The following is a 23,546-nucleotide window of genomic DNA, read 5'->3' on the forward strand; positions in this document are numbered from 1 at the left end:
AAATCATTATTTTAAATTTTACTGAATGCGCGATTATTACATGTAATTTTATTTCTCAGAAAATGATATTTTTTGTAGAGATTTAATGCAGTAAAAATAATCGCAAAATGCCATTTTTTTGTGTTGAAAACGCAACACTTTGTATTAGTTTCGACGAGAAATCCCGCGATGGAATTTTAAATAAATAATAAATTAAGTGAAATAGTGAAAAAAAAAACTTCTTCGATTTTATATTATTGAAAACAAAATAAAAAAATTGAGGAAACATCAAATTGAAAGAAAAAAGAAAAAGAACAATCTAATACTTTCTTTAGTTTATTATTAAAAAAGAAAAATACAGAATATAAAAAAAATAAAGAAAAAGATCAAATTTAAATAAAACACATTTTCAACAGATTTTGTGGAGAAAAAAAATAGAATTAAAAATATAGAGATGAAAATGAAAAATATGCGATAGGAATACCACATCCACGTAATTATTTTGAAAAGCTCTGTAAATAGTTTATTATTGTTTATATTATTAAAAAGATAATAAAATATCAAAATTATAAAAGTATAAATTATGCGTGTTTTTTATTTAATGAAAAGGTTTGAGTTAACCCTTTGACGTTCTTTGGGTCTCACGCTTAACCAAACATGTAAAAGAAGGCTAGTCATTCTAGTATGAATCAGTCCCCAAGGAGGTAACCAAATTTTGTTTTTAAATTATCGTAGGGCATTACTAAAGACTCAAGAAAATCGTGGTAATTTCCCGGAAAAGCGCTGGGAAATATACGAATTTTCACATTTTATGTCAAATCGGATGAAAACTTTTTTGATTTTTTTCTTAATTTCTAGTTATTCTAGAAAATTCCTTTCTGTGCCATATGAAAGCTGTTTAAAGGCCTAACAATATATATTTAAACCATTTTCCCACGGTGGAAAACTCGCGAGATTTTCCGGCATTGAACTATTCTTTTGCTTCCCAATTCTCCAATATTGAACGTGACCAATTTTAAAATATCTCATTTTGTAGCATTTTTAATTATCTTTCATTTGGTATAACACTTGCCGGGGAAATCCGCTGGGAAAACTCGCTACAGAATGATTTTCCAAAGTTAAGCACGTTTTCGCGTTGGAGGAAAAGAGATGGACAATTTTTTTCTAGAGGAATTCTTAGAACATTCTGGAAACATCAAAGAGAAAAAATTGCCCATCTCTTTTTCTCCAACGCGAAAACGTGCTTAACTTTGGAAAATCATTCTGTAGCGAGTTTTCCCAGCGGATTTCCCCTGCAAGTGCTATACCAAATGAAAGATAATTAAAAATGCTACAAAATGAGATATTTTAAAATTGGTCACGTTCAATATTGGAGAATTGGGAAGCAAAAGAATAGTTCAATGCCGGAAAATCTCGCGAGTTTTCCACCGTGGGAAAATGGTTTAAATATATATTGTTAGGCCTTTAAACAGCTTTCATATGGCACAGAAAGGAATTTTCTAGAATAACTAGAAATTAAGAAAAAAATCAAAAAAGTTTTCATCCGATTTGATTTAAAATGTGAAAATTCGTATATTTCCCAGCGCTTTTCCGGGAAATTACCACGATTTTCTTGAGTCTTTAGTAATGCCCTACGATAATTTAAAAACAAAATTTGGTTACCTCCTTGGCGACTGATTCATACTAGAATGACTAGCCTTCTTTATTTTCCTGAATTTTGATTAACGCAAAAACCCAACAAACCAGAATTGTTGAAGAATTATTTTTATAAAAATCAATAGACTTCGTTAAAAAAAAGAATTTTAGAACTTCTTACGCCAAATTCTTGGCTTTTCTATAAAATTTTAAAAACATACTGCAAGAATATTAATAATTTTAATCCAAGTAGACTTTATCTGTCGAATTATTCTGATTTTTCTAGCGAATCATTGTAATATTTGCTCAAGAACAAAAAGCCCTTTTCGGCTTAATTTTAGTATATTTAGTACTTTTATGATTGATTTTAGTACTTTCTAGGGTTGAATAAGGAACTGCTTTGAATCATCCAAAGAATTCCAAAGATCCAATGTTTTTATTCAGATAACGAGATAAACACTCCTTGAATTATTCTGAATTAAGATTCGCCAAAATATTAATAAAGATAAATAAATAAAAAATAATTAAAATCAATTTTATCAATTTATTTTCTAATTTCTTTCTCTGTACAAAATACCAAAAAATACATTTTCTTTGGAAAAATTTACTTTTGTGCTTAAAGTAGATCCAGCGTTTAATATTTGCTTCGATTCATATTTACTACGAATCCCCACTGTATCCTGGAATCCCTGGAATAAATGCGGGAAAATTTCTCACGGGAAATTCCCGAAGTTCCATACAAATGCGCCGCGAGTTCTTTTGGGACAATCTAATATTAGAGTGGCCGCAGGTATTCAACACAGCAAAATTCTCTCTCCTCATTCGCGAGAGAATCTCTGAAGAAAAGAGAAAAGTGTTTTGCTCGAGTTTTGTGTGATGAAAAACTATCGTTTTTTCCGGCATTTCCTCATTTTTCCACGTTCATTGTACACCCCACGGAGACCTCATTCAATTCCTGGTAAGTCATTTCTAAATCATTTCCAATTAAAGAGAGAATTTTCGTGTGAAATCAACGCCATTTATCGCGTATTGTTCTCCTGTCAATTTCTTTAGCCGCACCGGCTCGCTCTTTGAGGAGAGAAAATAATCGAGGTGCTCTCAGTATTCCGTCAGTGGTTGAGGTGAACGGAGGGCTTTTTTCTCGTATCCACCAGCTGAGTGTCTTCAGTAGAAATCCATTTTTGCCACAATTTCCATCCAGCTGCAGTTCTCGTGCTATTCACGCGGTGCCAACAATGTCGAAGAGTAAGGAATTCAGGCGCCTACCTACTCACGTAGTCCCGACGCACTACGATTTGGAGCTGCGTCCTGATTTGGAGAGGTTTGTCTTCACGGGCAAGACGAATGTCAAGATTCAGGTGAGGAAAATTACTCGCTTATCACGCAAATAGATCTCTCTTCGCTTTTTCCCCACGTGAATACCACAAAGAAACGCGAAAAAAACGCCAAAGGAGCCCCTTTTGCGGTACTTTGTGTTTTTTTCCGTACGGTGTTACTTCTTCTCAATCGGCCGGCCCATTTTTCTGGCAAGTCGGGCATGTCCCGTTATTTCGGCTTCCCAGCTGCACTTCTGTGTGTGCCTTGTGGGCAGCAGGCAGAAATCCCCGAGAGAGAGGTGCCTCACATTACCAACCAAGGGGTCCCGGTGCATTCGTCAATGAGGGTCGCTTTTAAATCCCCTTTTGTTTGGCATATGAGTCTCATATACGAGGAGGTACAATACCAATAGGAACACTTACGCATCGTCTCCAACCGCAGAACATTACATTGATCGACTGAAACGTGAAACATATTTTCCCGATTTAATTTAACCCTTTCGCATTATTTCGGTCATACGTAGATCCAAACATGAAACATTCTATTTTTCCAAATTTTGAAAGGTTTTATTGCTATTCTACATTAAAAAATGCATGAAAAATGCGCAGAATAGACCAAAAAAGATATATCTTCTGAGAAATATCCTCTGAGAGTGTCTAAAAAGAAAGAGAACATGTTTCAATGTTTCCATGTTTCACATGAACTCGAAAGGGTTAATTATTGTTTTTTTTTAAATGGAAATGAAATAAAATTGCATATGAAAGACTAAAGATAATGTTTTCTTTAGAAAATATCGTTATAAAAAATGTAATATTTCAATCATGAACATCATGAAGCTTGAAATTAGTTTCATTGGTTAAATGAGTAATTTTTAACGTAGAATACATGGAATTAACCCTTTCACGTCCATTTTGTCATTCAGTACCTCAGAGATGAAACATATTTTCCTGATTTTCTATTATTTTAATTGTCATTCAAAATAATAAATCTAAAGTGAAACAAGACTTTATTGTTTCGCCCTCAATTTAAAGCATTTGATTTTCCTGAATTTTTATATAAATTTCATTGCTTTTCCAAGTTAGAAATGAATGAAATTCACACAGAAGAGGTCAGAGAAGATGTTTTTTTGAGAAATGTTATCCGTAAACATCCACAGAGGAACAAACACGAAAGGGTTAATTTGAAGTTTCATCCCTTTGATGAGTCCTTATAGATTTTTTTGAGTGTCTACAGTGGAGGTTAATTTTTTTTAGTGGGAAATATAATATTTTCAACACAAAAAATGGGTTATATAGCTAATTTTAACCCCGATATGCCCAATGTGCTATATTTAATACGCTTGAAAATTTTTCTTTGTTGACTCTGAGTAAATAAACCGACAAAAATGGGTTTTAAAGGAAGGATTTTCATATTTCTCACAAGAATTTAACCCTTTAACGTCCAACATGAAACATAAAAACATTGAAACATGCGCTCTTTTATCGCGATTTTTATTCTATGAATTTTTTTAGAAGACTTTTCTCACTCAGAACGTCTTCTTTGACCCCTTATGCGTGAATTTGATGCATTTGTAACATGGAAAAACAATTACATTTATAAATAATTGATATAATAAAATGTTCCACGTTTGGGTCAGCGTATGACCCAAAAAACCTTAAAGGGTTAAATTGAATTTTCTAGATAATTTCTAGAAATTAGACAGCGAAAATTAAAAAAAAATCCAGGACATATCTGGGTTAAATTTTGGTTTAAGACAAAGATGGAATGATAAATATTTTGAGCCTATATTTGACCTGGAAAATAAATTGACAGACTTCACGGAAAAAACCTGCAAATAATCATCTATGAAACATGTATGAAACATTAAAGCAAATGTTTCATCCGTGAGTTTTATGAAGGTATATTATTAAAAAAAAATGTTTCCTAAAACTCCATCTACACCTGTTCAACCATTTAAATTCCATTTGCTATCATCTTGATTTTCTTTTTATTATTTTGAGAACGAATGATTGTGTTATCAACCAACACCCTCTAATGATATCTCACGTAAGCCTTTCTTTGCTTTCTGTGTGTGTATCGTGTGAATAATTCCCCGCAAGCAGCTTGAGATTTTTTTCTTTCATAACAATCTCTGATAAGATGATTTTTTTAAAAATTTAATGCAATTCTTTATTATATTTCTTAACAAATAGATAACAATCAAAGCAGAATACTGTTTGCTAATTCCCTACTCGCTCCCTCTTCGTTCTCTATTCATAAATCATTTTGTAAATCAGCACTAAATGGTATTTGTAGTTTAATAATTTGTCATGCAGCTGATATCGTGTTTACGCAGAATGTTAATTCAACACCAATAAACATAGTAGAAGATCCACCACAAAGCAAATTGTCTCCTCTTCCTCCATATATATTCAACGGAGATCTTTTCATTTTGAGTTTTGGTGGCAAAATAAAAGAGACACGAATGGGTTCAATGATCGCTCAAAATGACTCCTCTTCTTATTATTCAGCGTATATGAGTATTGCGATAATACCGAGCCCCACTCAACGCCATTTCAGAGTGGAGAGTGCGGTGAGTGAGTTAAATGGCTGAAAATATGGCACGACATTCGCGGTGCGCGCCAACACGGGGGCCTCACTAACCCACTGACTCAGTGTCTCTCCCGCAACAAGAGGCGGCTCATTCAGCCGGTAGAGTATCATACACCGCGCTGTGTGATGGAGAGTCCCGTTTGATTGCTTACTTTTTGAACTCTTTCGCAACACGCGAAACCCGCCGTGAGGGGCATATCGCGTTTACACACATAAAAGCCATCATCACATGTTAGATTTTTGCACGATAGAAGATGTTTTTAATTTCTTTTTTATTTTATTTTATTTTTTAACGGTCAAAAAGCCCCTGATTAACACTTGGAGGATTTTGCTGGCCACCGTGGCCAATTAGACGTTTTTTAAATCGTCAAAGAATAAAATCTCTTAAACAAATCTTGATAATTTCTACATCTGTGTGTAGGGAAGTTTCATTACTTCAAGACTTTCAAGATCGTCGAAAGAAAACTCGGAAAAATGTTTTCTTTTATTAGAAAATGAAGATCAAACTTTTGAGGTTAGAAACCTCGATCCTCCAAGTGTTAAGACCTAAAGGGGAAAACGAAAACTTGAGTTGTTTAATTTATTTAATTTTTCAATTTGCAAAAATTCTCAAAGATTTTAAAGATTTTTTTTTGTTTATTAAAGGAAAAATTTGTACTTCAATCAACATTAAAATTCTTTTTTTTTTTTTGCCTTCAACTATTTTACATTGAAGATTAGATTACCCCAATATGGCTTTCAGCTGCAACAGTCTTGATCATATGTTGTTATGCTTCACAATTTGACGCACAAGAAATTCTGCACCATTGAATGGTTCACGGGGCATTCTTTGTAGAGTAAAATAAACCAACATACTGAATGAATAAGTAAAAAAGAAAAAGAAAAAACACTTTCATCGCATAACGGAGAGACGCATGAAGTTGCAATTTATGCTGTGTGCCAGTTGTGGGTGTGGAAATTGCATTCTCGCAAATCAACTTTCACGATCTCGCTGACAAATTCCAACTCTTTCTGGCTTCCTCACCATATGGGGGATTATTTTGTGTTGTACCATACATTCAGTGTTGTGGCGCATAGACAATAATTGTAGCCATTGTTAGACACATAATTTCGACAGCTAATGCAATTAATCAAGGCGGGAATTTACATTAATTTCACTCTCGGGCAGTACATGCATGCAGTGTTCTATGCAGATTTTTATCACTTAAGTAGTTCTATATGTACATTTTTGTATTTTCTATCCCTTCCCCCCTCTCTCTCAATCTACTTTTATATGATATGAGAAAATCGATTTCTGTTTTTTAGAACGACATGTTTTAAAGTCTTAGTTTCTCAGAGGTTAATTAGTAAAAATTAAATTTAAAAAAAAATAGCTTAAAGAGATATTTGTTCATTTCCCCACTCTTTGTTGAAACAATGACCACATTTTTGTAAAAGGCTGCAAGACGATCCATGGTCTTCTGCACTTGTGGCCTAAATTACCCATCCTTGGTAAATTGTCTCAAGCAAATTGACGCGCCCGAAGATTATGTACCATATTCCTACCTTTAATAAGATAGGAGTATGATTCATAATCTTCGGGAGCGTCAAAATGAAAATATGCGGGAGAAGTTTTCCAGATGCTGTAATAGCATATTGAACGGTGTAACTGTGTGATACCTTATTAACATCTCCAAGACATACCTAATTAAAAGAAATAACAAAATAAAAAAAATAGATTCATGATGAAATTATTTTTTTATTCCGCTAAGATCTTTGTTGTGATGATTTACCTTTTGTTGAGTTTGTATGGAAGAGAAGAATGGAAGATGAATGGAGAGTGATTGAACTGTAGTACATTGTAGTCGTTGTACGACTATCCGGGTCTGAAGGGACCAAATTTTCTCCTAGTCGTATGGTTTCTCGATGATGAGGTACTACCGGGATGCGCGTCAACTTGGTCAATCCACGACTCTGTGGCCGAACTCATTTTGATTAATTAATAAATGACTTCTTACACTACTCACTAATTTAATAATTCAAATAGTTTTAAAGAAATTGAGGAATATATAACAAAATTCTGAATGTTTTGCAGCACTGAAATTTGCGTTTGTTTTTGTTTGACATAGAAATTGAAATGTGTGTTTTTCCGCTAGGCGGCGCGACTAATACCTAAGTACAGTGTGACCTCGCAGTAACAATCCTTAAAACTACAGCTCAGCAAAGGACTTTTCGTTTAATAATTAGCTGGTTTATTAGTTTGATCTTTCTTTAACCATTTTTCGTCGACGTGATAAAATAGAAACTATAGGGACGTTTATCTGCCGAATATCTGAATATTTGACAAACGATTCGAATATTTCCATCAGATATTTCTTGATTAACCGAATATTTTGTTCGGCTTTAATTTAGCACCTTTTAGACTTCAATTCAGCAACTTTTATGATTGAATTTAGAAACTGTTAGGCTTGACTTAAGTACTACTCACTTTTCAGACTTAGATTAATATATTCTATTTAACTTTTTCTCTACAATCTGAACCTTATAAGGACTAAAATCCGAATAACTTTTCTCGGCTCAAAATTTAGCACTTAAGGCTTGAACATAGTCCTTTTAGGGCTTGAATATAACACTTTTTAGGCTTGAAGTTTACTAATTTTAAGCTAGGATTTAATACTTTTAAGTCTTTTGCTCCTTAATCTACCTCTTTTTCTGGCTAAACTAAAACATGTTTATCTGCCGAATATTTTGATTTCTTTTTGACGAGAATCATTCGAATTTTCTCGTTGATCCCAATATTTTTATTCATAGAAACATTCAATCTTTTTTTTATAATCGCGTTATTTGTTTTATGGATGCTCTTCAAGAACATTTCTTACTCAAAGAGCGTCTTTTTTGGTCTCATTTACATAAATTCAACGCATTTTTACCCTGAAAAAAAAAAGACAATTAAACTCATTAAAATACGAGAAAATAAAACATTTTACATTTGGGTCATACGTATGACCCAAATAACGTCAAAGGGTTAATCGTTTAAAGTTCTATTGTCCTTGTAATCACAGTTTCTTAATTTTTTTGTTATGATTCATTTTCTGTGCTCTGTTATGTAATGAAACAACTTATTTTTGATATGATAAACATAGCTAATTAGTTAGCTTCCAGATCGTCTCTTTCGGCAAATCCAATGACTTCATTTCACGACTAACAGTGCTAATTATTTAACGTTGGATATTTATAGAAATAATATCGTGAAAAATGAGCAAAAATAGTTTTTTTCTTAAATTTTTTTAATGGGTTAAATGTATAATTTATCAAATGGATGGACGTTATAAATGCCATAAAGACCAATGACTTCAAAATTGTTTTCCAATCAACAGAAAATGAACCAAAAAATAAACAAAATTTAAAATAAAAGTTAAAAAAAATTGAAGGTAAAGGCATTTGGAGTGGCGAAGAAGAAGGCAACAACCCAAAAATGATTAAGAAAGGCAAAGAACAGAAATCCTCTTTTCCTCAAACTCCGATCACGCAATCTTCCCGGAATTTACTACATTTTAATATTGGTGCTTTGTGTCTGTCTGTTTGTCTTTGTGTTGATGATAAATGAGGAACTATTATGGAATCACAAATTCCCCCTTTTTGTTGTATAAGTAGATAAGTACTCTGCGTTGATTTTTTTCTTTCTCCTCCGAGATATGCTTCATAAACTAAATGATTAGCTACTGGTTTTTTTTAAAGAAAATTCCTGTCTGTCCGGAGAAATTCTTTTATGTGAAAGAAATTAAATGAGAATTTCTCTTTCACTTCCAACACAGAAAAAGAACACTTTGCCCACAGTCTTTCGTATTATTTCTATATAAGAATGTTACCTTGGGTGTAACCTTGATATTCATTGGGTACAAAAGTGGCAATTAAAATTGTGGTTCTCACACTAAAAGACACGACGAGGGGAAAAAAATGTTTATTTACGAGATTAAAAGTCTTCTGCGCAATTTAGCACACAAGATATTATTGCTTCGCGACGTCGCGCTTAGAATGCTTCTCCGGGAGAGGTTTAACGCATTGAAATTCAATGAATCTCAACTCACTTTCACAGATTGATTGATCAACATTGTTTCCAATATTTGTTCTTTTAATTTCCACACCAGGTACGACAGTCGACAGATCAAATTGTGCTAAATGCCCTGGATGTGGCAATTCAAAAGGCCACCGTGAGCATTGGTGGGAATGCCGAGAAGACAGCCAAAGATATAACATTTTCAGTGGATCATGAAACGGCAACGTTGCAATTTGATTCACCCCTCCCGCTGGGGGATGGGGTGCTCTACATGGAATTCTCCGGGGAGCTTAATGATAAAATGAAGGGATTCTATCGGAGTAAATACTTCACGCCCGCTGGGAATGAACGCTATGCTGGTGTGACGCAATTCGAGGCAACGGACGCACGTCGGTGCTGGCCGTGTTGGGATGAACCAGCCATTAAGGCAACCTTCGACATTACCCTCAATGTTCCGGCCGATCGAGTGGCCCTGTCAAATATGCCCGTGATCAGTGAAACAATCCAGGAGGATGGATGGAAGATTGTTAAGTACCAAACATCACCCATCATGTCCACTTATTTGGTAAGTTTGCAGCATTTTTTTGTAATCTAGTAGGAAGCAGTGGTATCAACGCAGAGTACTGGTCATAAAAATATGCTCTAAGGCACGGTTGAATAATTTTGGGAACACGAAGAATTTTAAGAACAAGTTTTTCAGAAGATAAATTAAACATTTTCTTGCATTCTCGTAAAATATGCTGAAATATTGATTTGAATTTGATATTTTTTGATGAATTTCCCAAAATGAATTTTTTCCATGAAAAAAAATTATCTGAAAGGAGTTAATGCACGGGCCATGTAAAACTTTCTCATTCACAAAACAATTTTGACCAATTCCATCTTGTAAAGAATAAATTTCACTTACGGGCTGTGATTCTTCCTTCAGAGGTCAGTCCAAGTATGATATTTGATGAAGATTGAGGTGAAATGTGGCAGAAAATTCAAGTGTGTCATAAATTGGGGGTGGCAAACTCTGGGGAAGGCTAACTCGCGCATTGGCTGTGATTCCTGGCGCGAGTCATCCTTCCCCAGAGTTTGCACCCCCAATTTATGACACACTTGAATTTTCTGCCACATTTCACCTCAATCTTCATCAAATATCATACTTGGACTGACCTCTGAAGGAAGAATCACAGCCCGTAAGTGAAACTTACCAGTACATTCCCTTTTCTTAATAATCCATACTCTTCAGCTATCTATTAAACTTTGCATTTACATATATTTAACTTGGCCTCTGAAGGAAGAATCACAGCCCGTAAGTGAAACTTACCATGTACATTCCCTTTTCTCCTTAATCTGTACCATGTAGCTATATATATTTATATTTTACCGTTATATTTTACTTTGCATTTAGATTTATATGCTTTATATGTATATATAAAGCGCCCCGCTTCGCGGGGCGCCAAAATGTTTGAATTCTATTTTGCATTTTTATGTATCTATATACTTATATATGTATATATAAGGCGCCCCGCTTCGCGGGGCGCAGGATACCTATATATACTAGTATTTGTTCATACACTTATATTTATTTAAAATTTCAACATTCATTTACTACAAAAGCTCACATAATAAGATCTGCTCAAAATCAGATTAGTTGGAGCCAAAATATTATATGCTAACTTCAGAACGCTATATCTCAGGAACGGCTCGATAGATTTTCTTAAATGAGCTATCGTTGGAAAGGTCTTGATATAAGCTATAACATACTGAAGTTTAATCAAAATTTATGATCTAGTTTTCGAAAAGTTTGAGTTTAAAATTTTCGAAAATTTTGTTTTTGATTTTAGCGCCTCTTGCGGTCATTTCTCGAAGTTGAAATGTTCTAGACATTTATAGGGTTTCACGAAACCTTTCATTTGCGCTTGAGTTGATTAAAATTGGACTTGTAGAACCCGAGATATGACATGCCAACTTTGGAAGGCTATATCTCGAGAACGGCGACATAGATTTTCTTCATTTTTGGCATGGAGCTAGATAATATAGTCAACTATAACATACTGAAATTTCATCAAAATCTATCGTGTAGTTTTCGAGATATTCATCGAAAACTAATCAAAAATTTTGTTTTTGATTTTTGGCCCTCTAGCGGTCACTTTTGAATTTTTGGATGTTCTAGAAAGTTGTAGGGCTTGCTGAGAGCTTCCATTTGAGCTTGAGTTGATCAAAATCGGTCAAGCCGTTCTCGAGTTATGGCCGATTTTCGATGAAAAATTGTGGCGGCCATATTGACTAAACGACTTGACTGATTTTCGAAAATGAGGTATCGTTGGAAAGGTCTTGATGACCCCTACAACATACCAAAATTTCAGATTTTTAGCTATAATAGGGCCTGAGATATAGCGAAAACAAAATTTAGGGGTGTTCCAAAATGGCGGACGGAGGGGTGGGGGGGTGAATTTGACCTCATAATCGGATTTCTTCCAGTCGATATTTAAACTTTGCCTTTTACCGCAAGTCTCTATCTATTACCGTTCTCTCGCAATTAAGCGTTGTAATCCGGACGGACGGACGGCCGGCCGGCCGGACGGACGGACGGCCGGAAAAGTTTTTTGGCGCATACGTTTTTTGGAATGTGGGGACCCTAATTCGTGCTCATACCAAGTTTGAGCCCGATCGGACAACATTGCATTTTAGGTGGTAGACAGAAGCTGTGCTATTCTTTTCTTCGAAAGAATCACAGCTAAAAATCATTGCCAAAAAATTCAAATATCACGATGCAATTTGCAGTTTTTGTCCCTTTAAAAAATGTTTCAAAGCTTTTTTTGTAGACTTGTCGCGCATTTTACGCGGAGGTGTTTTTTCTTTTTCAGGGCCATATTCAGCCTAAAAAATCTTTAATTATTTTATGAACTTTTATCGTAAAAGTCATCAAAAGAATCTTTTATAAGATAAATAATATTTTACGCAGAATTCCGATTTTTTTATAATATAGGTATATATATATTTTAATTTTTATTAGTATATGGGTAAAACCTTTGAAGTGGTCATTACAAATTACTCCACAAAATTGTGAAGAATTTTACCTTCATAATTTTAGTTTGGATCAATTTCTGTCATAGATTCATAATCTCTCACATCATTAAACGGCATAAAAAAGCTTAAAACGCTTTTAAAAGGTCATCCAAAACTCACTTTTATCATAAAAGAAAAAAATCGATAAAAACTTTTACCCTGAATACCAATTCTATTTTATTTTTGGAGACTTTATAAAAGTTTGGAGACTAGTTTTTTTTTATTGTGAATATCAAAATTCTTTTATCTTTTACGCAATTTTCTACGAATTTAATTGTTTTTTCAGAAAAAAGTTAGAAAAACATGTAATTCACGCAAAAGAAATCAAAGAAAACCTTTTGTATGAAAAATGTCCTCTAAAAGCATAAATAGAATAAATATCGCGATAAAAGAACACATGTTTTTATGTTTCACTGGACGGCGAAGGGTTAAAAGGAGCCCATGCGCTTGATATGGGCGAAGTACCTAATTGAAGGAAACGCAGAAAACAATTTTAACCCACCCAGTCTTGTAGGGAATCAAAAAAGGATAAAGAATCGCCAAAAATATTCACCATTTTCCACTGGGGTCACAACGAAAAAAGGCAATTAAGTTTTGTAAAAATTCAAAAAAATTGACCGCCATTTTGTTCATTTCAATGCATGAAGCATATGTTTCAATGCTTCGTCAATATGAGCTTGTCGACGATGGGAGTTTGACATTTCATTTTTTTTTGGGAGAAAATAAAAAAAAAATTGCGTATTTTTTTAGTTTAATTATCGTGGTAAATGTGTTTTACGTGTTGTTCAAGAGTGATTTTTACATCTGAATACCTGGGATGAATTCCCGCACAACTTGTGACCGTCTCAGCGAGCACATCATTGGTCGTGGAAAAGGTCTTGGGAAAGGTGGTGCCAAGAAACATCGTATGGTTTTGCGTGACATCATCCAGGGAATCACAAAACCAAGCAATCCATCGTCTTGTCCGTCGTGGTGGTGTGAAACGCAAAGGATTCCAGCGCAGAGGATTTCTCAATTCGTGAAAAAGCCTTCTTCAAGACGATCCACGACCAATGTTTTTGGATTGCTTTGCTTTGTAACGAGAGATGTGCTCGCTGAGACGGTCACAAGTTGTGGGGGAATTCATCCCAGGTATTCAGATATAAAAATCACTCTTGAACAACACGTAAAACACATTTACCACGATAATTAAACTAAAAAATACGCAATTTTTTTTTATTTTCTCTCAAAAAAATGAATGAAATGTCAAACTCCCATCGACAAGCTCATGACGAAGCATTGAAACATCTGCTTGATGCATTGAAAGAGACAAAATGGCGAATGGCGGTCAATTTTTTTTGAATTTTTTCCAAAACTTTATTGCCTTTTTTCGTTGTGACCCCAGTGGAAAATGGTGAATATTTTTGGCGATTCTTTATCCTTTTTTGATTCCCTACAAGACTGGGTGGGTTAAAATTGTTTTCTGCATTTCCTTCAATTAGGTACTTCGCCCATATCAAGCGCATGGGCTCCTTTATAGTAGGAAAATCTTGTCTTAAAATTTATTATAAAAAAGAGAAAAAAAACTTCTGCAAAGAAGACAAAAATGAGAATTCTTAAACTCTGAAAATTCAGATTCGTCAAAAAAGAAGGTCTAAAGACGAATAAAAAAAATTATTCAAAACGTTGCGTTTTTCTTGGTCTCTTAACGATCAATTTTCCGAAAAAATTCACAAGAGAAATTGTCGCTTATACCTCTTTCTTTTGTAGTAGTAAAGATCATTGAAATTTAAGGTTTTTACTACAAGTAGGGGAGACCGGGGTAAAAATAGTCAATTTGCATAAATCCTTATCTGCAGAATTCTCCAAGGGCAAGAAAATTTCCTCGATAGGTCATTCTTATAGGATATTTCCTGGCCTACAACTTTGTCTCAGACCACTTTTCTCTATCTCCACGGGAAATATGAGTTTTCGAGCTTTTCCTGAACCCTTCCGCTTCTGACTTTTTTTAAACGCGGCGGGTAAATATAGTCACCAGTTGGCTAAATAAAGTCGGTCGAATTTTCCGGCATTTCCAATGATTTTCCACCTGAGAGATTGACAGTAGTTGATAGCTAAACTTCTCACCTTTTGATCCGCGACAAGGAATTTCACTTTTATACGCACTAAAACAGAGAATTTTGCGATTTTCTCAAGCACGCCATTTTGCAACAAATGAATAGAAAATATGCCAAAAATTTCGATCTCCCATATGATTTACATGGGTTGACCCGATCTACCCCAAGGGGTATGTTTTGGTTCAAAAAATTGTAGAGAAAAATCATTAAAAGTTATTGAAAAATACACCTTGGCAATGTTTTCTGTAGTAACCCAGCTAGTGAGAAAAATTATCAGATTGGAAAATTGCTGAAGGAAAACTTCGGAAAACGTGTTTTTCTCAATACGCAAAAGTTTGGGAAATGGGCCAAAAATCTTTTTTCATTTTTAACTCCTCAAGTACTGATCGGATAACCTCCAAATTACTGTCAAAAATTGTATGTGTATAGGGATTTCCACCCTAATTTTTTCCGATTTTTCCGATTTATAACTACGGAGAAATTGGCATTTGAAAATTCGAAAATGACTATTTTTACCCCGGTCTCCCCTATAGTGTTGATGATAAAACCGGCGAAATGAGAAAATTCCGATCCTTCCGATCTAATATTTCTATGACCATAACTGTATAGATTTGGAATTTCATAGCATTTAACAAATTCTTTCGCTTGCTTTCTGCATGATCCTTGTAGGTGGCCGTTGTGGTGGGTGAATATGACTTTGTTGAGGCAACAAGTGACGATGGTGTCCTCGTGCGTGTTTACACGCCAGTGGGGAAGAAGGAACAGGGGCAATTTGCACTTGAGGTTGCCACCAAAGTTTTGCCATACTACAAAGATTACTTCCAAATAGCCTATCCCCTCCCAAAGATGGATCTCATAGCAATATCGGATTTCTCAGCTGGTGCTATGGAGAACTTTGGGCTTGTTACCTACCGTGAGACATTTGTTCTCGTCGACCCGGAAAATACTTCGCTTATTCGGAAACAATCAATCGCACTAACGGTGGGACATGAGATAGCACACCAGTGGTTCGGGAATCTCGTCACAATGGACTGGTGGACATATTTGTGGCTCAATGAGGGATATGCGTCCTTTGTTGAGTTCCTGTGTGTCAATCACATCTTCCCCAAGTATGACATTTGGACGCAATTCGTCACGGATATGTATACGCGTGCCCTTGAATTGGATTGCCTGAAGAATTCCCATCCCATTGAGGTGACCGTTGGGCATCCCTCGGAGATTGATGAGATTTTCGATGAGATTAGCTACAATAAGGGTGCAAGTGTCATACGTATGCTACATCACTACATTGGGGATGATGATTTCCGACGTGGGATGCATATCTACCTGACGCGACATCAGTACAAGAATACACGTTCGGAGGATCTCTGGCTTGCCCTTGAGGAGGCCAGCAAGAAGCCCGTTGGTGCTGTAATGTCGACGTGGGTGAAGCAAATGGGTTTCCCCGTTGTTAGTGTGAGCAGTCGTCAGGAGGGGACGCGGCGAATCCTCAAGCTGAAGCAGGAGAAATTCACAGCAGATGGGAAGAAGGCTGATGGGAATGTGTTGTGGATGATACCAATAATGGTGTCCATTGCAAAGAGGCCGCAGCATGTGGCGGAAAGTTTTGTGTTGGACAAGGAAGAGACGGAGATCACGTTGGAGGGCGTAGATGCCAAAGAGTGGGTTAAAGTGAATCCCGGTACAATTGGTTACTATCGCACAAAGTATCCGCCAGACATGTTAGAGGCATTTGTGCCGTCAATCCGGAGTATGGCGTTGCCACCACTTGATCGTCTTGGGCTCCTCGATGATCTCTTCGCCATGGTCCAGGCAGGACATACATCCACAGCTGAGGCACTGAAGCTAATGGATGCCTATCGGGATGAGAATAACTACACCGTATGGTCATGCATTTCCAGTTGCCTGGCTAAGTTGCAGCTTCTGCTGTCGCACACGGATCTTGATGATGCCTTCAGTGCCTACGGGAGGAGGTTGTATGAGCCGATTGCGAGGAAATTGGGATGGGATGCAAAGGCGGGGGAGAGTCATTTGGATACGCTGCTGCGGAGTCTTGTGCTGAATCGTTTGGTTGCATTTAATTGTCCCATTGCCACGGAGGAGGCAAAAAAGCGCTTCCGGCTCCATATGAACAGTCAAAGTACTCTTCCGGCTGATCTGAGAAGTGCCTGTTACCGTGCAGTTCTCCAAGATGGAGATCTCAATACATATGAGGAGATGCTGAAGCTCTATCGTGCAACGGATTTGCACGAGGAAAAGGATCGCATTTCTCGAGCTCTGGGTGTTGTGAAAGATGTCGACATTCTCCGGAGAGTTATTCAATTTGCAATGTCTGATGAGGTGAGTAATTTATAAATTTTATTTTTTTTTAAAGTATTGTAATTGTCGGAAAATCTGACCACCTAAGATCAGCTTCAAACTTGGTATGAGCACGCGGGACTCCAAACTGCCTTATAACTCGAGAACGGTGAAAGATAGAAACTTCCGGTTTGAAGTTTTCTATAGAAACGTTGGTGTAAATTTTCATTTTTTCGCATTTTCAAAATCCAAGATGGCCGTTGTCCGCCATTTTGAAGTACCGTCAAACACTTTTCTTATAGCTAGAGGTCTGAAATTTTAGTATGTTGTAGAGCTCAGTGAGACGTTTTCATCGATAATTCATACTTGAAAATCGGTCGAGCGGTTTAGAAAATATGGCGGCATAAAGCAAAAAGTGTTTTTTCGATATAATTCGAGAACAGCTTGACCGATTTTGACCAATTCAAGCTCAAATGAAAGGTTTCAAGAAGCTCTACAACTGATTAGAACATACCAAATTCCAAAAACATCCGCAAGTGGCGCTAAAATCAAAAACAAAATTTGCCTAACTTAAAGGGGCAATATCTCCGAATCACCATTATGCATTTTATTTATTTTTTAATATATTGTAGCAGAGCTCGTATTATGTAACTCTCCGAGTGTGTACAGTTCTTATGGGCCTCCCAGTACTCGGAGAGTTACATAATACGGGCCCAGGACTTATAATCTTGCACCAGTTCGAAAATGAAGAAAATCTATGTCGTAGTTTAGAAGATATCGCAATTTGAAAAATTCTTGTATTTTCAAAAGTTCTAAGAGCGATATCTTCTGAACTGCTTGACCGATTCTGCTCATCTTGGTATCAAATTAAAAGTTTTTCGATTTTCTACAACTTTAGAACATTATAAGTTTCTAGAATTATTTTTTATGAACGAAAAATGCGAAAAACTGTTTTTGTGAAAAGAAAATCCGCAATTTTTTGTCCCAAAGGTGACCCTGAAAATTATCTAAATATAAATATATCAAATCATAGCTTATTCTAACACTTTTCCAAAACTAGTCAAAAAATTTCTGTAAGTCTTATGGAACTTGAGATATGACCATTTTTATTCATCAAATTACTGAATTTCACAAAAAAAATCAACTTTGCCTACTAATATTGCTCACAAATAGTATTTCAACGCATAAACAAACTTCTGCACGTTGTAGGACACCAACTCTTATAACTGAACGCGTTATGATTGATTTTTTTTGTTGTTGTATTTCTTTCAAACAATCCAGGTTCGAGCTCAGGATTCAGTCTTTGTAATTGTGGCCGTGGCTATGAATCCCAAAGGTCGTGACATGACATGGAGTTACTTTCGTGAGAATTGGCGTGTTCTGCTGGAACAGTACGAAGGTGGCTTCCTTCTGTCGCGCCTTGTGAAGTATCTTACGGAAAATTTCGCAAGTGAGGAAAAGGCCAAAGAAGTTGAAGCATTCTTCAAGGAACACCAATTCCCGGGAACTGAGAGGACTGTTTCGCAATCTGTGGAAACAATTCGTCTCAATGCAGCATGGTTGCAACGAGATTTGGCTTCAACCACCGAATTCCTCAAGAATCATTAAAAGAACAAAAAAAATGTAAAAGAAATGTTCGCGAGGTAAGAATTTGAGAAAATCAACCACATTTACTCTCCAACTCTACATACGGTTATACCAATAATATCGTTTTTTTTTGCAATAATTTCGAACGAACCACAGATTTTGAACCATTTTTTTTATTCATTAATTCAACACCCTCTTTCTTTGCTATTAATTGTAAAGTACAAAATATAATAGAGTTGCCATAATTGCTTTATATTTGTGTGAGGATTTTTTTTTAATAGTAGGAATGTTTGAAGTTGCGAAAGCAATTTATTGTGTATTTTCAATTCATATTAAAGTAATAAAAGAAAATATTTTCTCAAATTTAAATGTATATTTTTTTCTAAAAAATCTACAAAAAACTTAATTTCGTATGTTTGTGTTGTTTTAACAGGATAAAAAGAAAGTTTGGTTAATTAGAGCCGAGATTAACGTCAAAATTGGATTGGAAATAACTAACAAAAAACGACTAACATCGTAATTACTATTACTCATCGTGTCGTCAAGAGCTAACTACGCTAACTACAAAATAACATTACCTAAAAGAAATGTACATAGAAGGGCAACGGCATGAAAGGTAAGCAGAAACATCTTCAAATCTTAAAGGAATATGGTTTAATAAATTCAATGGAAATCTGATCTTTTTGGATGATTTTTGGGTCAATTTAAAAAAATATAAAAATTAAAAAAAAACTATTTCAATGACAAAAGAATTTTAAAAAAATAGTATTTTGTTTATTGAAAATATTTTTTTATCGTACACTCATAGAACAAATTCTGTAATTATCACTGCAAAGTGATAAATAGGGAATTTTTTCTATGAGTGTAGGTAGACATAGAGTTCTTTTTTGTGACGAAGAAATCCTTGAAATCTTCGTAATTTGTATTGAAATTTCAAGAATTTCTTGATCGCAGAATACGACCCATAATTTATTACTTTTTGCGTAATTTGTTCATGTGTTTCCATATTTATTAGACCATCTTTTATTGACTTATTTAAAAAAAAAAAAACGTATTTTTCCAATAATACTGAATCATAATTTCATAACAAAACAATAATTATTTTTAAAAATTCATTAACTTATAAAAAAAGTTATTTCCCAATTATATTTATAAACTATAAAACTATATAAATCGAAATTTTCAGAGTTATGATTTTTTGCTCAAAAAATTATTATTTGAGCTCAAAGGAATCCCCAAGAATTGATTTTAGTATATTTTGCTTGTGTGGGCCTGGGGTGCAGTGGATAGAGCGCTTGAGTGCGCATCCAAAGGTCGCCGGTTCGAATACAGAACCCGGCAACGCGCCCCATCCGCCAACGTGCAATTAGATCACGTTGATCGGTTGGATCAGGAGATTGATACACTCCTATCCGTAAAATGGCCCACACGTGGTAGTATCTAGCAAGGCCGCCCACTACTTCTCCACAAGGAGAACAACAACATCATATAGGGCGGCCGGCTCTGTTCCTATATGGGACGTAGCGCCAAAATATTTTTTTTTTTTTTTATATTTTGCTTGTAAGATTGCTTACCGTCTTTAAAGGATTAAGAGAAGTATAGGAAGGAATTGAAAGAATTAAGATTTAACGGATTTTCGTCTTTAGGTCCCTAATATTAGTTTTTTCTTGTTTTTAGTTTATTTTTTAACCTGTTTTAATTTTGTTTGAATGACATATTTTGGTGTGAAATACTAGGCTAGACTGCGGTTGATCGATCCAGGAATTGAACTCCCTTTATTCGGTATTTGCGAATGATGAAATGTTAACGGACTAATCTACCATGTTCCCTAAAATTATTCTTAAATTTATTCTTAAAATCTCCTATTGTAGAACTTATCCATCATATCAAGGCAGAGTTTTATTGGAATTCCTTTGGATTGTTGAATCCTCTCCCGTAGATTTTTGTACGTTTCCTCTTCATACTTTAGGTAAACTTCACGTAAGGTTACTTCCTCGTAGAGTTGTTTTACACGCTCAATACAAGCTTCTTCCTTTTTCCCAAAATTCTCCTTCATTGTTGCTTTTTGAGCATCATTGGCAAGCTGAATGAACGTTGCAGAGAGCCACGTGCATTTTCCATCTTGAATATCTGTTCCAACTTTTCCCATTATTTTGGGATCTCCATAGCAATCCAAGAAGTCATCTTGAGCTTGAAAAAAATTCCCAATATCCAAGAGAATTTCTTTTGCATTCGCAAATTCCTCATCAGGGTACCCAGCTAAGTACATGGCTGCAGCTACAGGCATGTGGATTGTGTAGTAGGATGTTTTGTTGATTGCAGTATTTATATATTGCTCCATTGTAAAATTTAAAACATCCTCACATCCTGCTCGTGTGTCCATATGCTCACCCACAGCCACGATAAAAGTATTATCATGAAATAATTGGATGAGCTTCACGTAGCAGTCCAAGTGACTGAAGTGATTTTTTAAAATTTGAAAAATCCCAGCATAAATCATAATTCCATCATTAATGGCTTCCATCCTGATTTCATCTTTCTTGTACCAACATGGTTTATTCCTTCGAACTGTTCCCCCGTCAAGGACATCATCAACAATAAGAAGTATTGATTGCAACTGCAAAATTTTATTTTATTTATTTTTAAATATTTATTTGTGTTCAATTAGAAAGGTATTTTCTTACCAATTCAATACACCATCCAAGACAAATGGTTAACTTGCGATTTGTGTCTGTTAAATACTCTTTCGGGGCAATCTCCTCAAAGGTTTTAATAACATTGAGACCACGAAAATGTTTTCCACCAGGCACATTGTACAAGAGAGCCTGGAAAATTTCGAGAGAGAGAAAAGAAATCATAAAAATTAAATAAATTGAAAATAATAAAAAATAAATATTTTGGCGCTACGGCCCATATAGGAACAGGACCGGCCGCCCTATATGATGTTGTTGTTCTCTTTGCGGAGAAGTAGTAGGCGGCCTTGCTAGATACTACCACGTGTGGGCCATTTTACAGATAGGAGTGTATCAATCTCCTGATCCAACCGGTCAACGTGATCTAATTGCACGTTGGCGGATGGGGCGCGTTGCCGGGATCTGTATTCGAACCGGCGACCTTTGGATGCGCACTCAAGCGCTCTATCCACTGCACCCCAGGCCCAATGAAAAAATTGAAAATAGGTTGAGTTTATTTAGCTTACCTGTTCGATGCGTTCACCTTGCCCCAGTGAGTCATACTGCTTGGCTTTATCTTTTAATTCCTTAACAATTTCTATAATTAATCATAGGAATTTCTTTTTAATCATTATTATTTTTAATTATTTAAAAATTATTATTTATTTCATTTTAATTGTTTAACATGATTAAAATTTTCAAATGGATAAAATTACTAACCTGGAAAAAACGCCAAGAAGTCCATTCGATGATCTCCTGAGAGAGATGAAGATCCATTTGATTCACAAACTGATGATTCTGTTGTTGACGTCCTAAAATTAATAAATGATCGTATCTTGGTTATATCCAAAATCCAAATTACATTAATCAACAAAAAATAAGAGAGTAAAAAAGCCGTTTAGAATCTCTTCTATCTTGCTCACTATCTTATATTTAATCTATATAAAAAAAAAAACCTCAAAGACGTAAAAAGACAAAAAAAAATATTCTGTGGCTTCAAGTCATCCATCTTTCATGCTTTAATCTCAATCTTTTTAGTCTAAAACGTGTTTTGTATCATTTAGTTCTTATTTCCTTTTTATTTGTTGAGGTGAGGAGCATTTTTTCAATTGTTTTTGCCAATGACAAACCCAGGGGGTCGATTTGGAGTGGAAAAGTATAGGTACTGAAATTTAGAATTTTCATCTCACTGCTAGCAACTTAAAGAAACGATTTTCTTTGTTTGAAATTTAGAACTTTTTAGGCTTTCGCTCCTCAGTCTGAGTCTTCTTAGAACTAAAAAAAAACTGAATAACTTTTTTCAGCTTGAATTTAGTTTGTCCGAGAAAGTTTCATTTAGTATTTTTCAGAAAAGTACTAAATTGAAACTAAAAATAAGTTTTTTGGTTTTAAATCCTAAAAAGGTTTACCGTTAGTCGAGAAATTTAAATTTTATTAGTTCTTTTTCGGTAAGTAAACTACCTGTTTGAGATTGTAAATTAATTAAAACACCCGTGATTTGATGTGGAAAATCTTGAATTCGTTCCTTGTTGTTTTATTTGTTTTAAATTTTTAAATTATTAGGGGAGCGTGGTCCAATTTGGAATTCTTAGTGTTTTTTTTTTCTTTAGTCTACTATTACTTAAAGCCGATACTTCAAACGTAAAAAAGGGAATATGAAAAGCATTAAATTAAAAGCGTTTGGAGGCCCGAATGAAACCATGTTTCCCTATTCTATATTTTAGGGATTGAATTAAGACAAAAATAACAGGTTTATGTAGATTAGACTCTTCATTTCAGCTTAATTCTCGTTGAAAATTCTTTATCAGTATCTTATCAGCGTCCTTAGTCCACAAGAGGGCTCAAAGATTTTTGATTTTCCTAAAAGTTTCAGTTGTAGAGCTTTTCAAAATCTTTAATTTGAACAAATTCTGAGTTTATAGAACTTCAAAGAAGTTTTATTTATTTATTTTTTTTTTTTTTGAAAAGTATGTTTTTGTATTTTGAGCTAAGGCCCCTTTAATTTTGTTTCCGCTTAATTCGATCTGAAGGAGTAAGATTTTTCCATGATTATAATTATCTCAGGGGGTAGACAAAAACTCTATTTCCATAGGAATTCACTGCTCACTCGCTGAGACACCCAGGAAAATGCTTCAATCTGAAAAAATCCACCACCACTTGGATAGATAATATTCTATCGATTGATAGCTTTTGAGGGGTGTCTCACGAAGATTAATGCACTAAAACTGATTTTAAAAATTTTGATGCACTTTTTGGAAATAAAGTGACGTCATTTTC

At 35.0% G+C, this 23,546-nt stretch overlaps 5 protein-coding genes across 7 annotated transcripts in view; 3 read left to right on the forward strand and 2 right to left on the reverse strand.

The window, feature by feature from the left end:
- Positions 1-23,546, forward strand: part of LOC129792881 (activating transcription factor 7-interacting protein 1) — a 481,750-nt gene that overhangs the window by 428,439 nt on the left and 29,765 nt on the right. The gene's annotated exons all lie outside the window — the stretch shown is intronic.
- On the forward strand, positions 2,391-18,966 carry LOC129792900 (puromycin-sensitive aminopeptidase). The gene is made up of 5 exons (XM_055832312.1): positions 2,391-2,572; positions 2,668-2,972; positions 9,651-10,124; positions 15,382-17,052; positions 18,292-18,966. Exons 1-5 carry the CDS (start codon positions 2,491-2,493, stop codon positions 18,616-18,618), a joined length of 2,859 nt encoding a protein of 952 aa, XP_055688287.1. The 5' UTR covers positions 2,391-2,490; the 3' UTR covers positions 18,619-18,966.
- LOC129792945 (beta-1,3-galactosyltransferase 5) overlaps positions 10,159-23,546 on the reverse strand; it is a 1,144,668-nt gene continuing 1,131,280 nt past the window's right edge. For all 3 annotated transcript variants that reach the window (XR_008750861.1, XR_008750863.1, XR_008750862.1), the window contains one exon: positions 10,159-10,182. The gene's annotated coding sequence lies outside the window, so the exon portion shown is untranslated. The remainder of the gene's footprint in view (positions 10,183-23,546) is intronic.
- The window catches only part of LOC129792924 (phosphoacetylglucosamine mutase), a 137,243-nt gene continuing 123,861 nt past the window's right edge, over positions 10,165-23,546 (forward strand). The window contains exon 1 of the mRNA XM_055832342.1: positions 10,165-10,179. The gene's annotated coding sequence lies outside the window, so the exon portion shown is untranslated. The remainder of the gene's footprint in view (positions 10,180-23,546) is intronic.
- On the reverse strand, positions 20,164-22,042 carry LOC129792961 (farnesyl pyrophosphate synthase-like). Its single transcript, XM_055832460.1, has 4 exons — positions 21,990-22,042; positions 21,797-21,867; positions 21,282-21,422; positions 20,164-21,214 (listed from the first exon to the last, which is right to left on the reverse strand). Exons 1-4 carry the CDS (start codon positions 22,012-22,014, stop codon positions 20,450-20,452), a joined length of 1,002 nt encoding a protein of 333 aa, XP_055688435.1. The 5' UTR covers positions 22,015-22,042; the 3' UTR covers positions 20,164-20,449.

Source organism: Lutzomyia longipalpis, chromosome 3 (genome assembly GCF_024334085.1).
Source record: "Lutzomyia longipalpis isolate SR_M1_2022 chromosome 3, ASM2433408v1".
In the NCBI taxonomy this organism is placed as follows: domain Eukaryota; kingdom Metazoa; phylum Arthropoda; class Insecta; order Diptera; family Psychodidae; genus Lutzomyia; species Lutzomyia longipalpis.

Excerpts from the sequence above, each read along its gene's own strand:
- LOC129792961 (XM_055832460.1), bottom strand. The coding sequence starts at position 22,014 with ATGGACTTCTTGGCGTTTTTTCCAG. Across the intron at positions 21,423-21,796 it reads AAGGTGAACGCATCGAACAG|GCTCTCTTGTACAATGTGCC; the intron begins GTAAGCTAAATA and ends GAAATTTTCCAG. Across the intron at positions 21,215-21,281 it reads TTGGATGGTGTATTGAATTG|TTGCAATCAATACTTCTTAT; the intron begins GTAAGAAAATAC and ends AAAATTTTGCAG.
- LOC129792900 (XM_055832312.1), top strand. The coding sequence starts at position 2,491 with ATGAAAAACTATCGTTTTTTCCGGCATTTCCTCATTTTTCCACGTTCA. Across the intron at positions 2,573-2,667 it reads GAGACCTCATTCAATTCCTG|CCGCACCGGCTCGCTCTTTG; the intron begins GTAAGTCATTTC and ends CAATTTCTTTAG. Across the intron at positions 17,053-18,291 it reads AATTTGCAATGTCTGATGAG|GTTCGAGCTCAGGATTCAGT; the intron begins GTGAGTAATTTA and ends CAAACAATCCAG.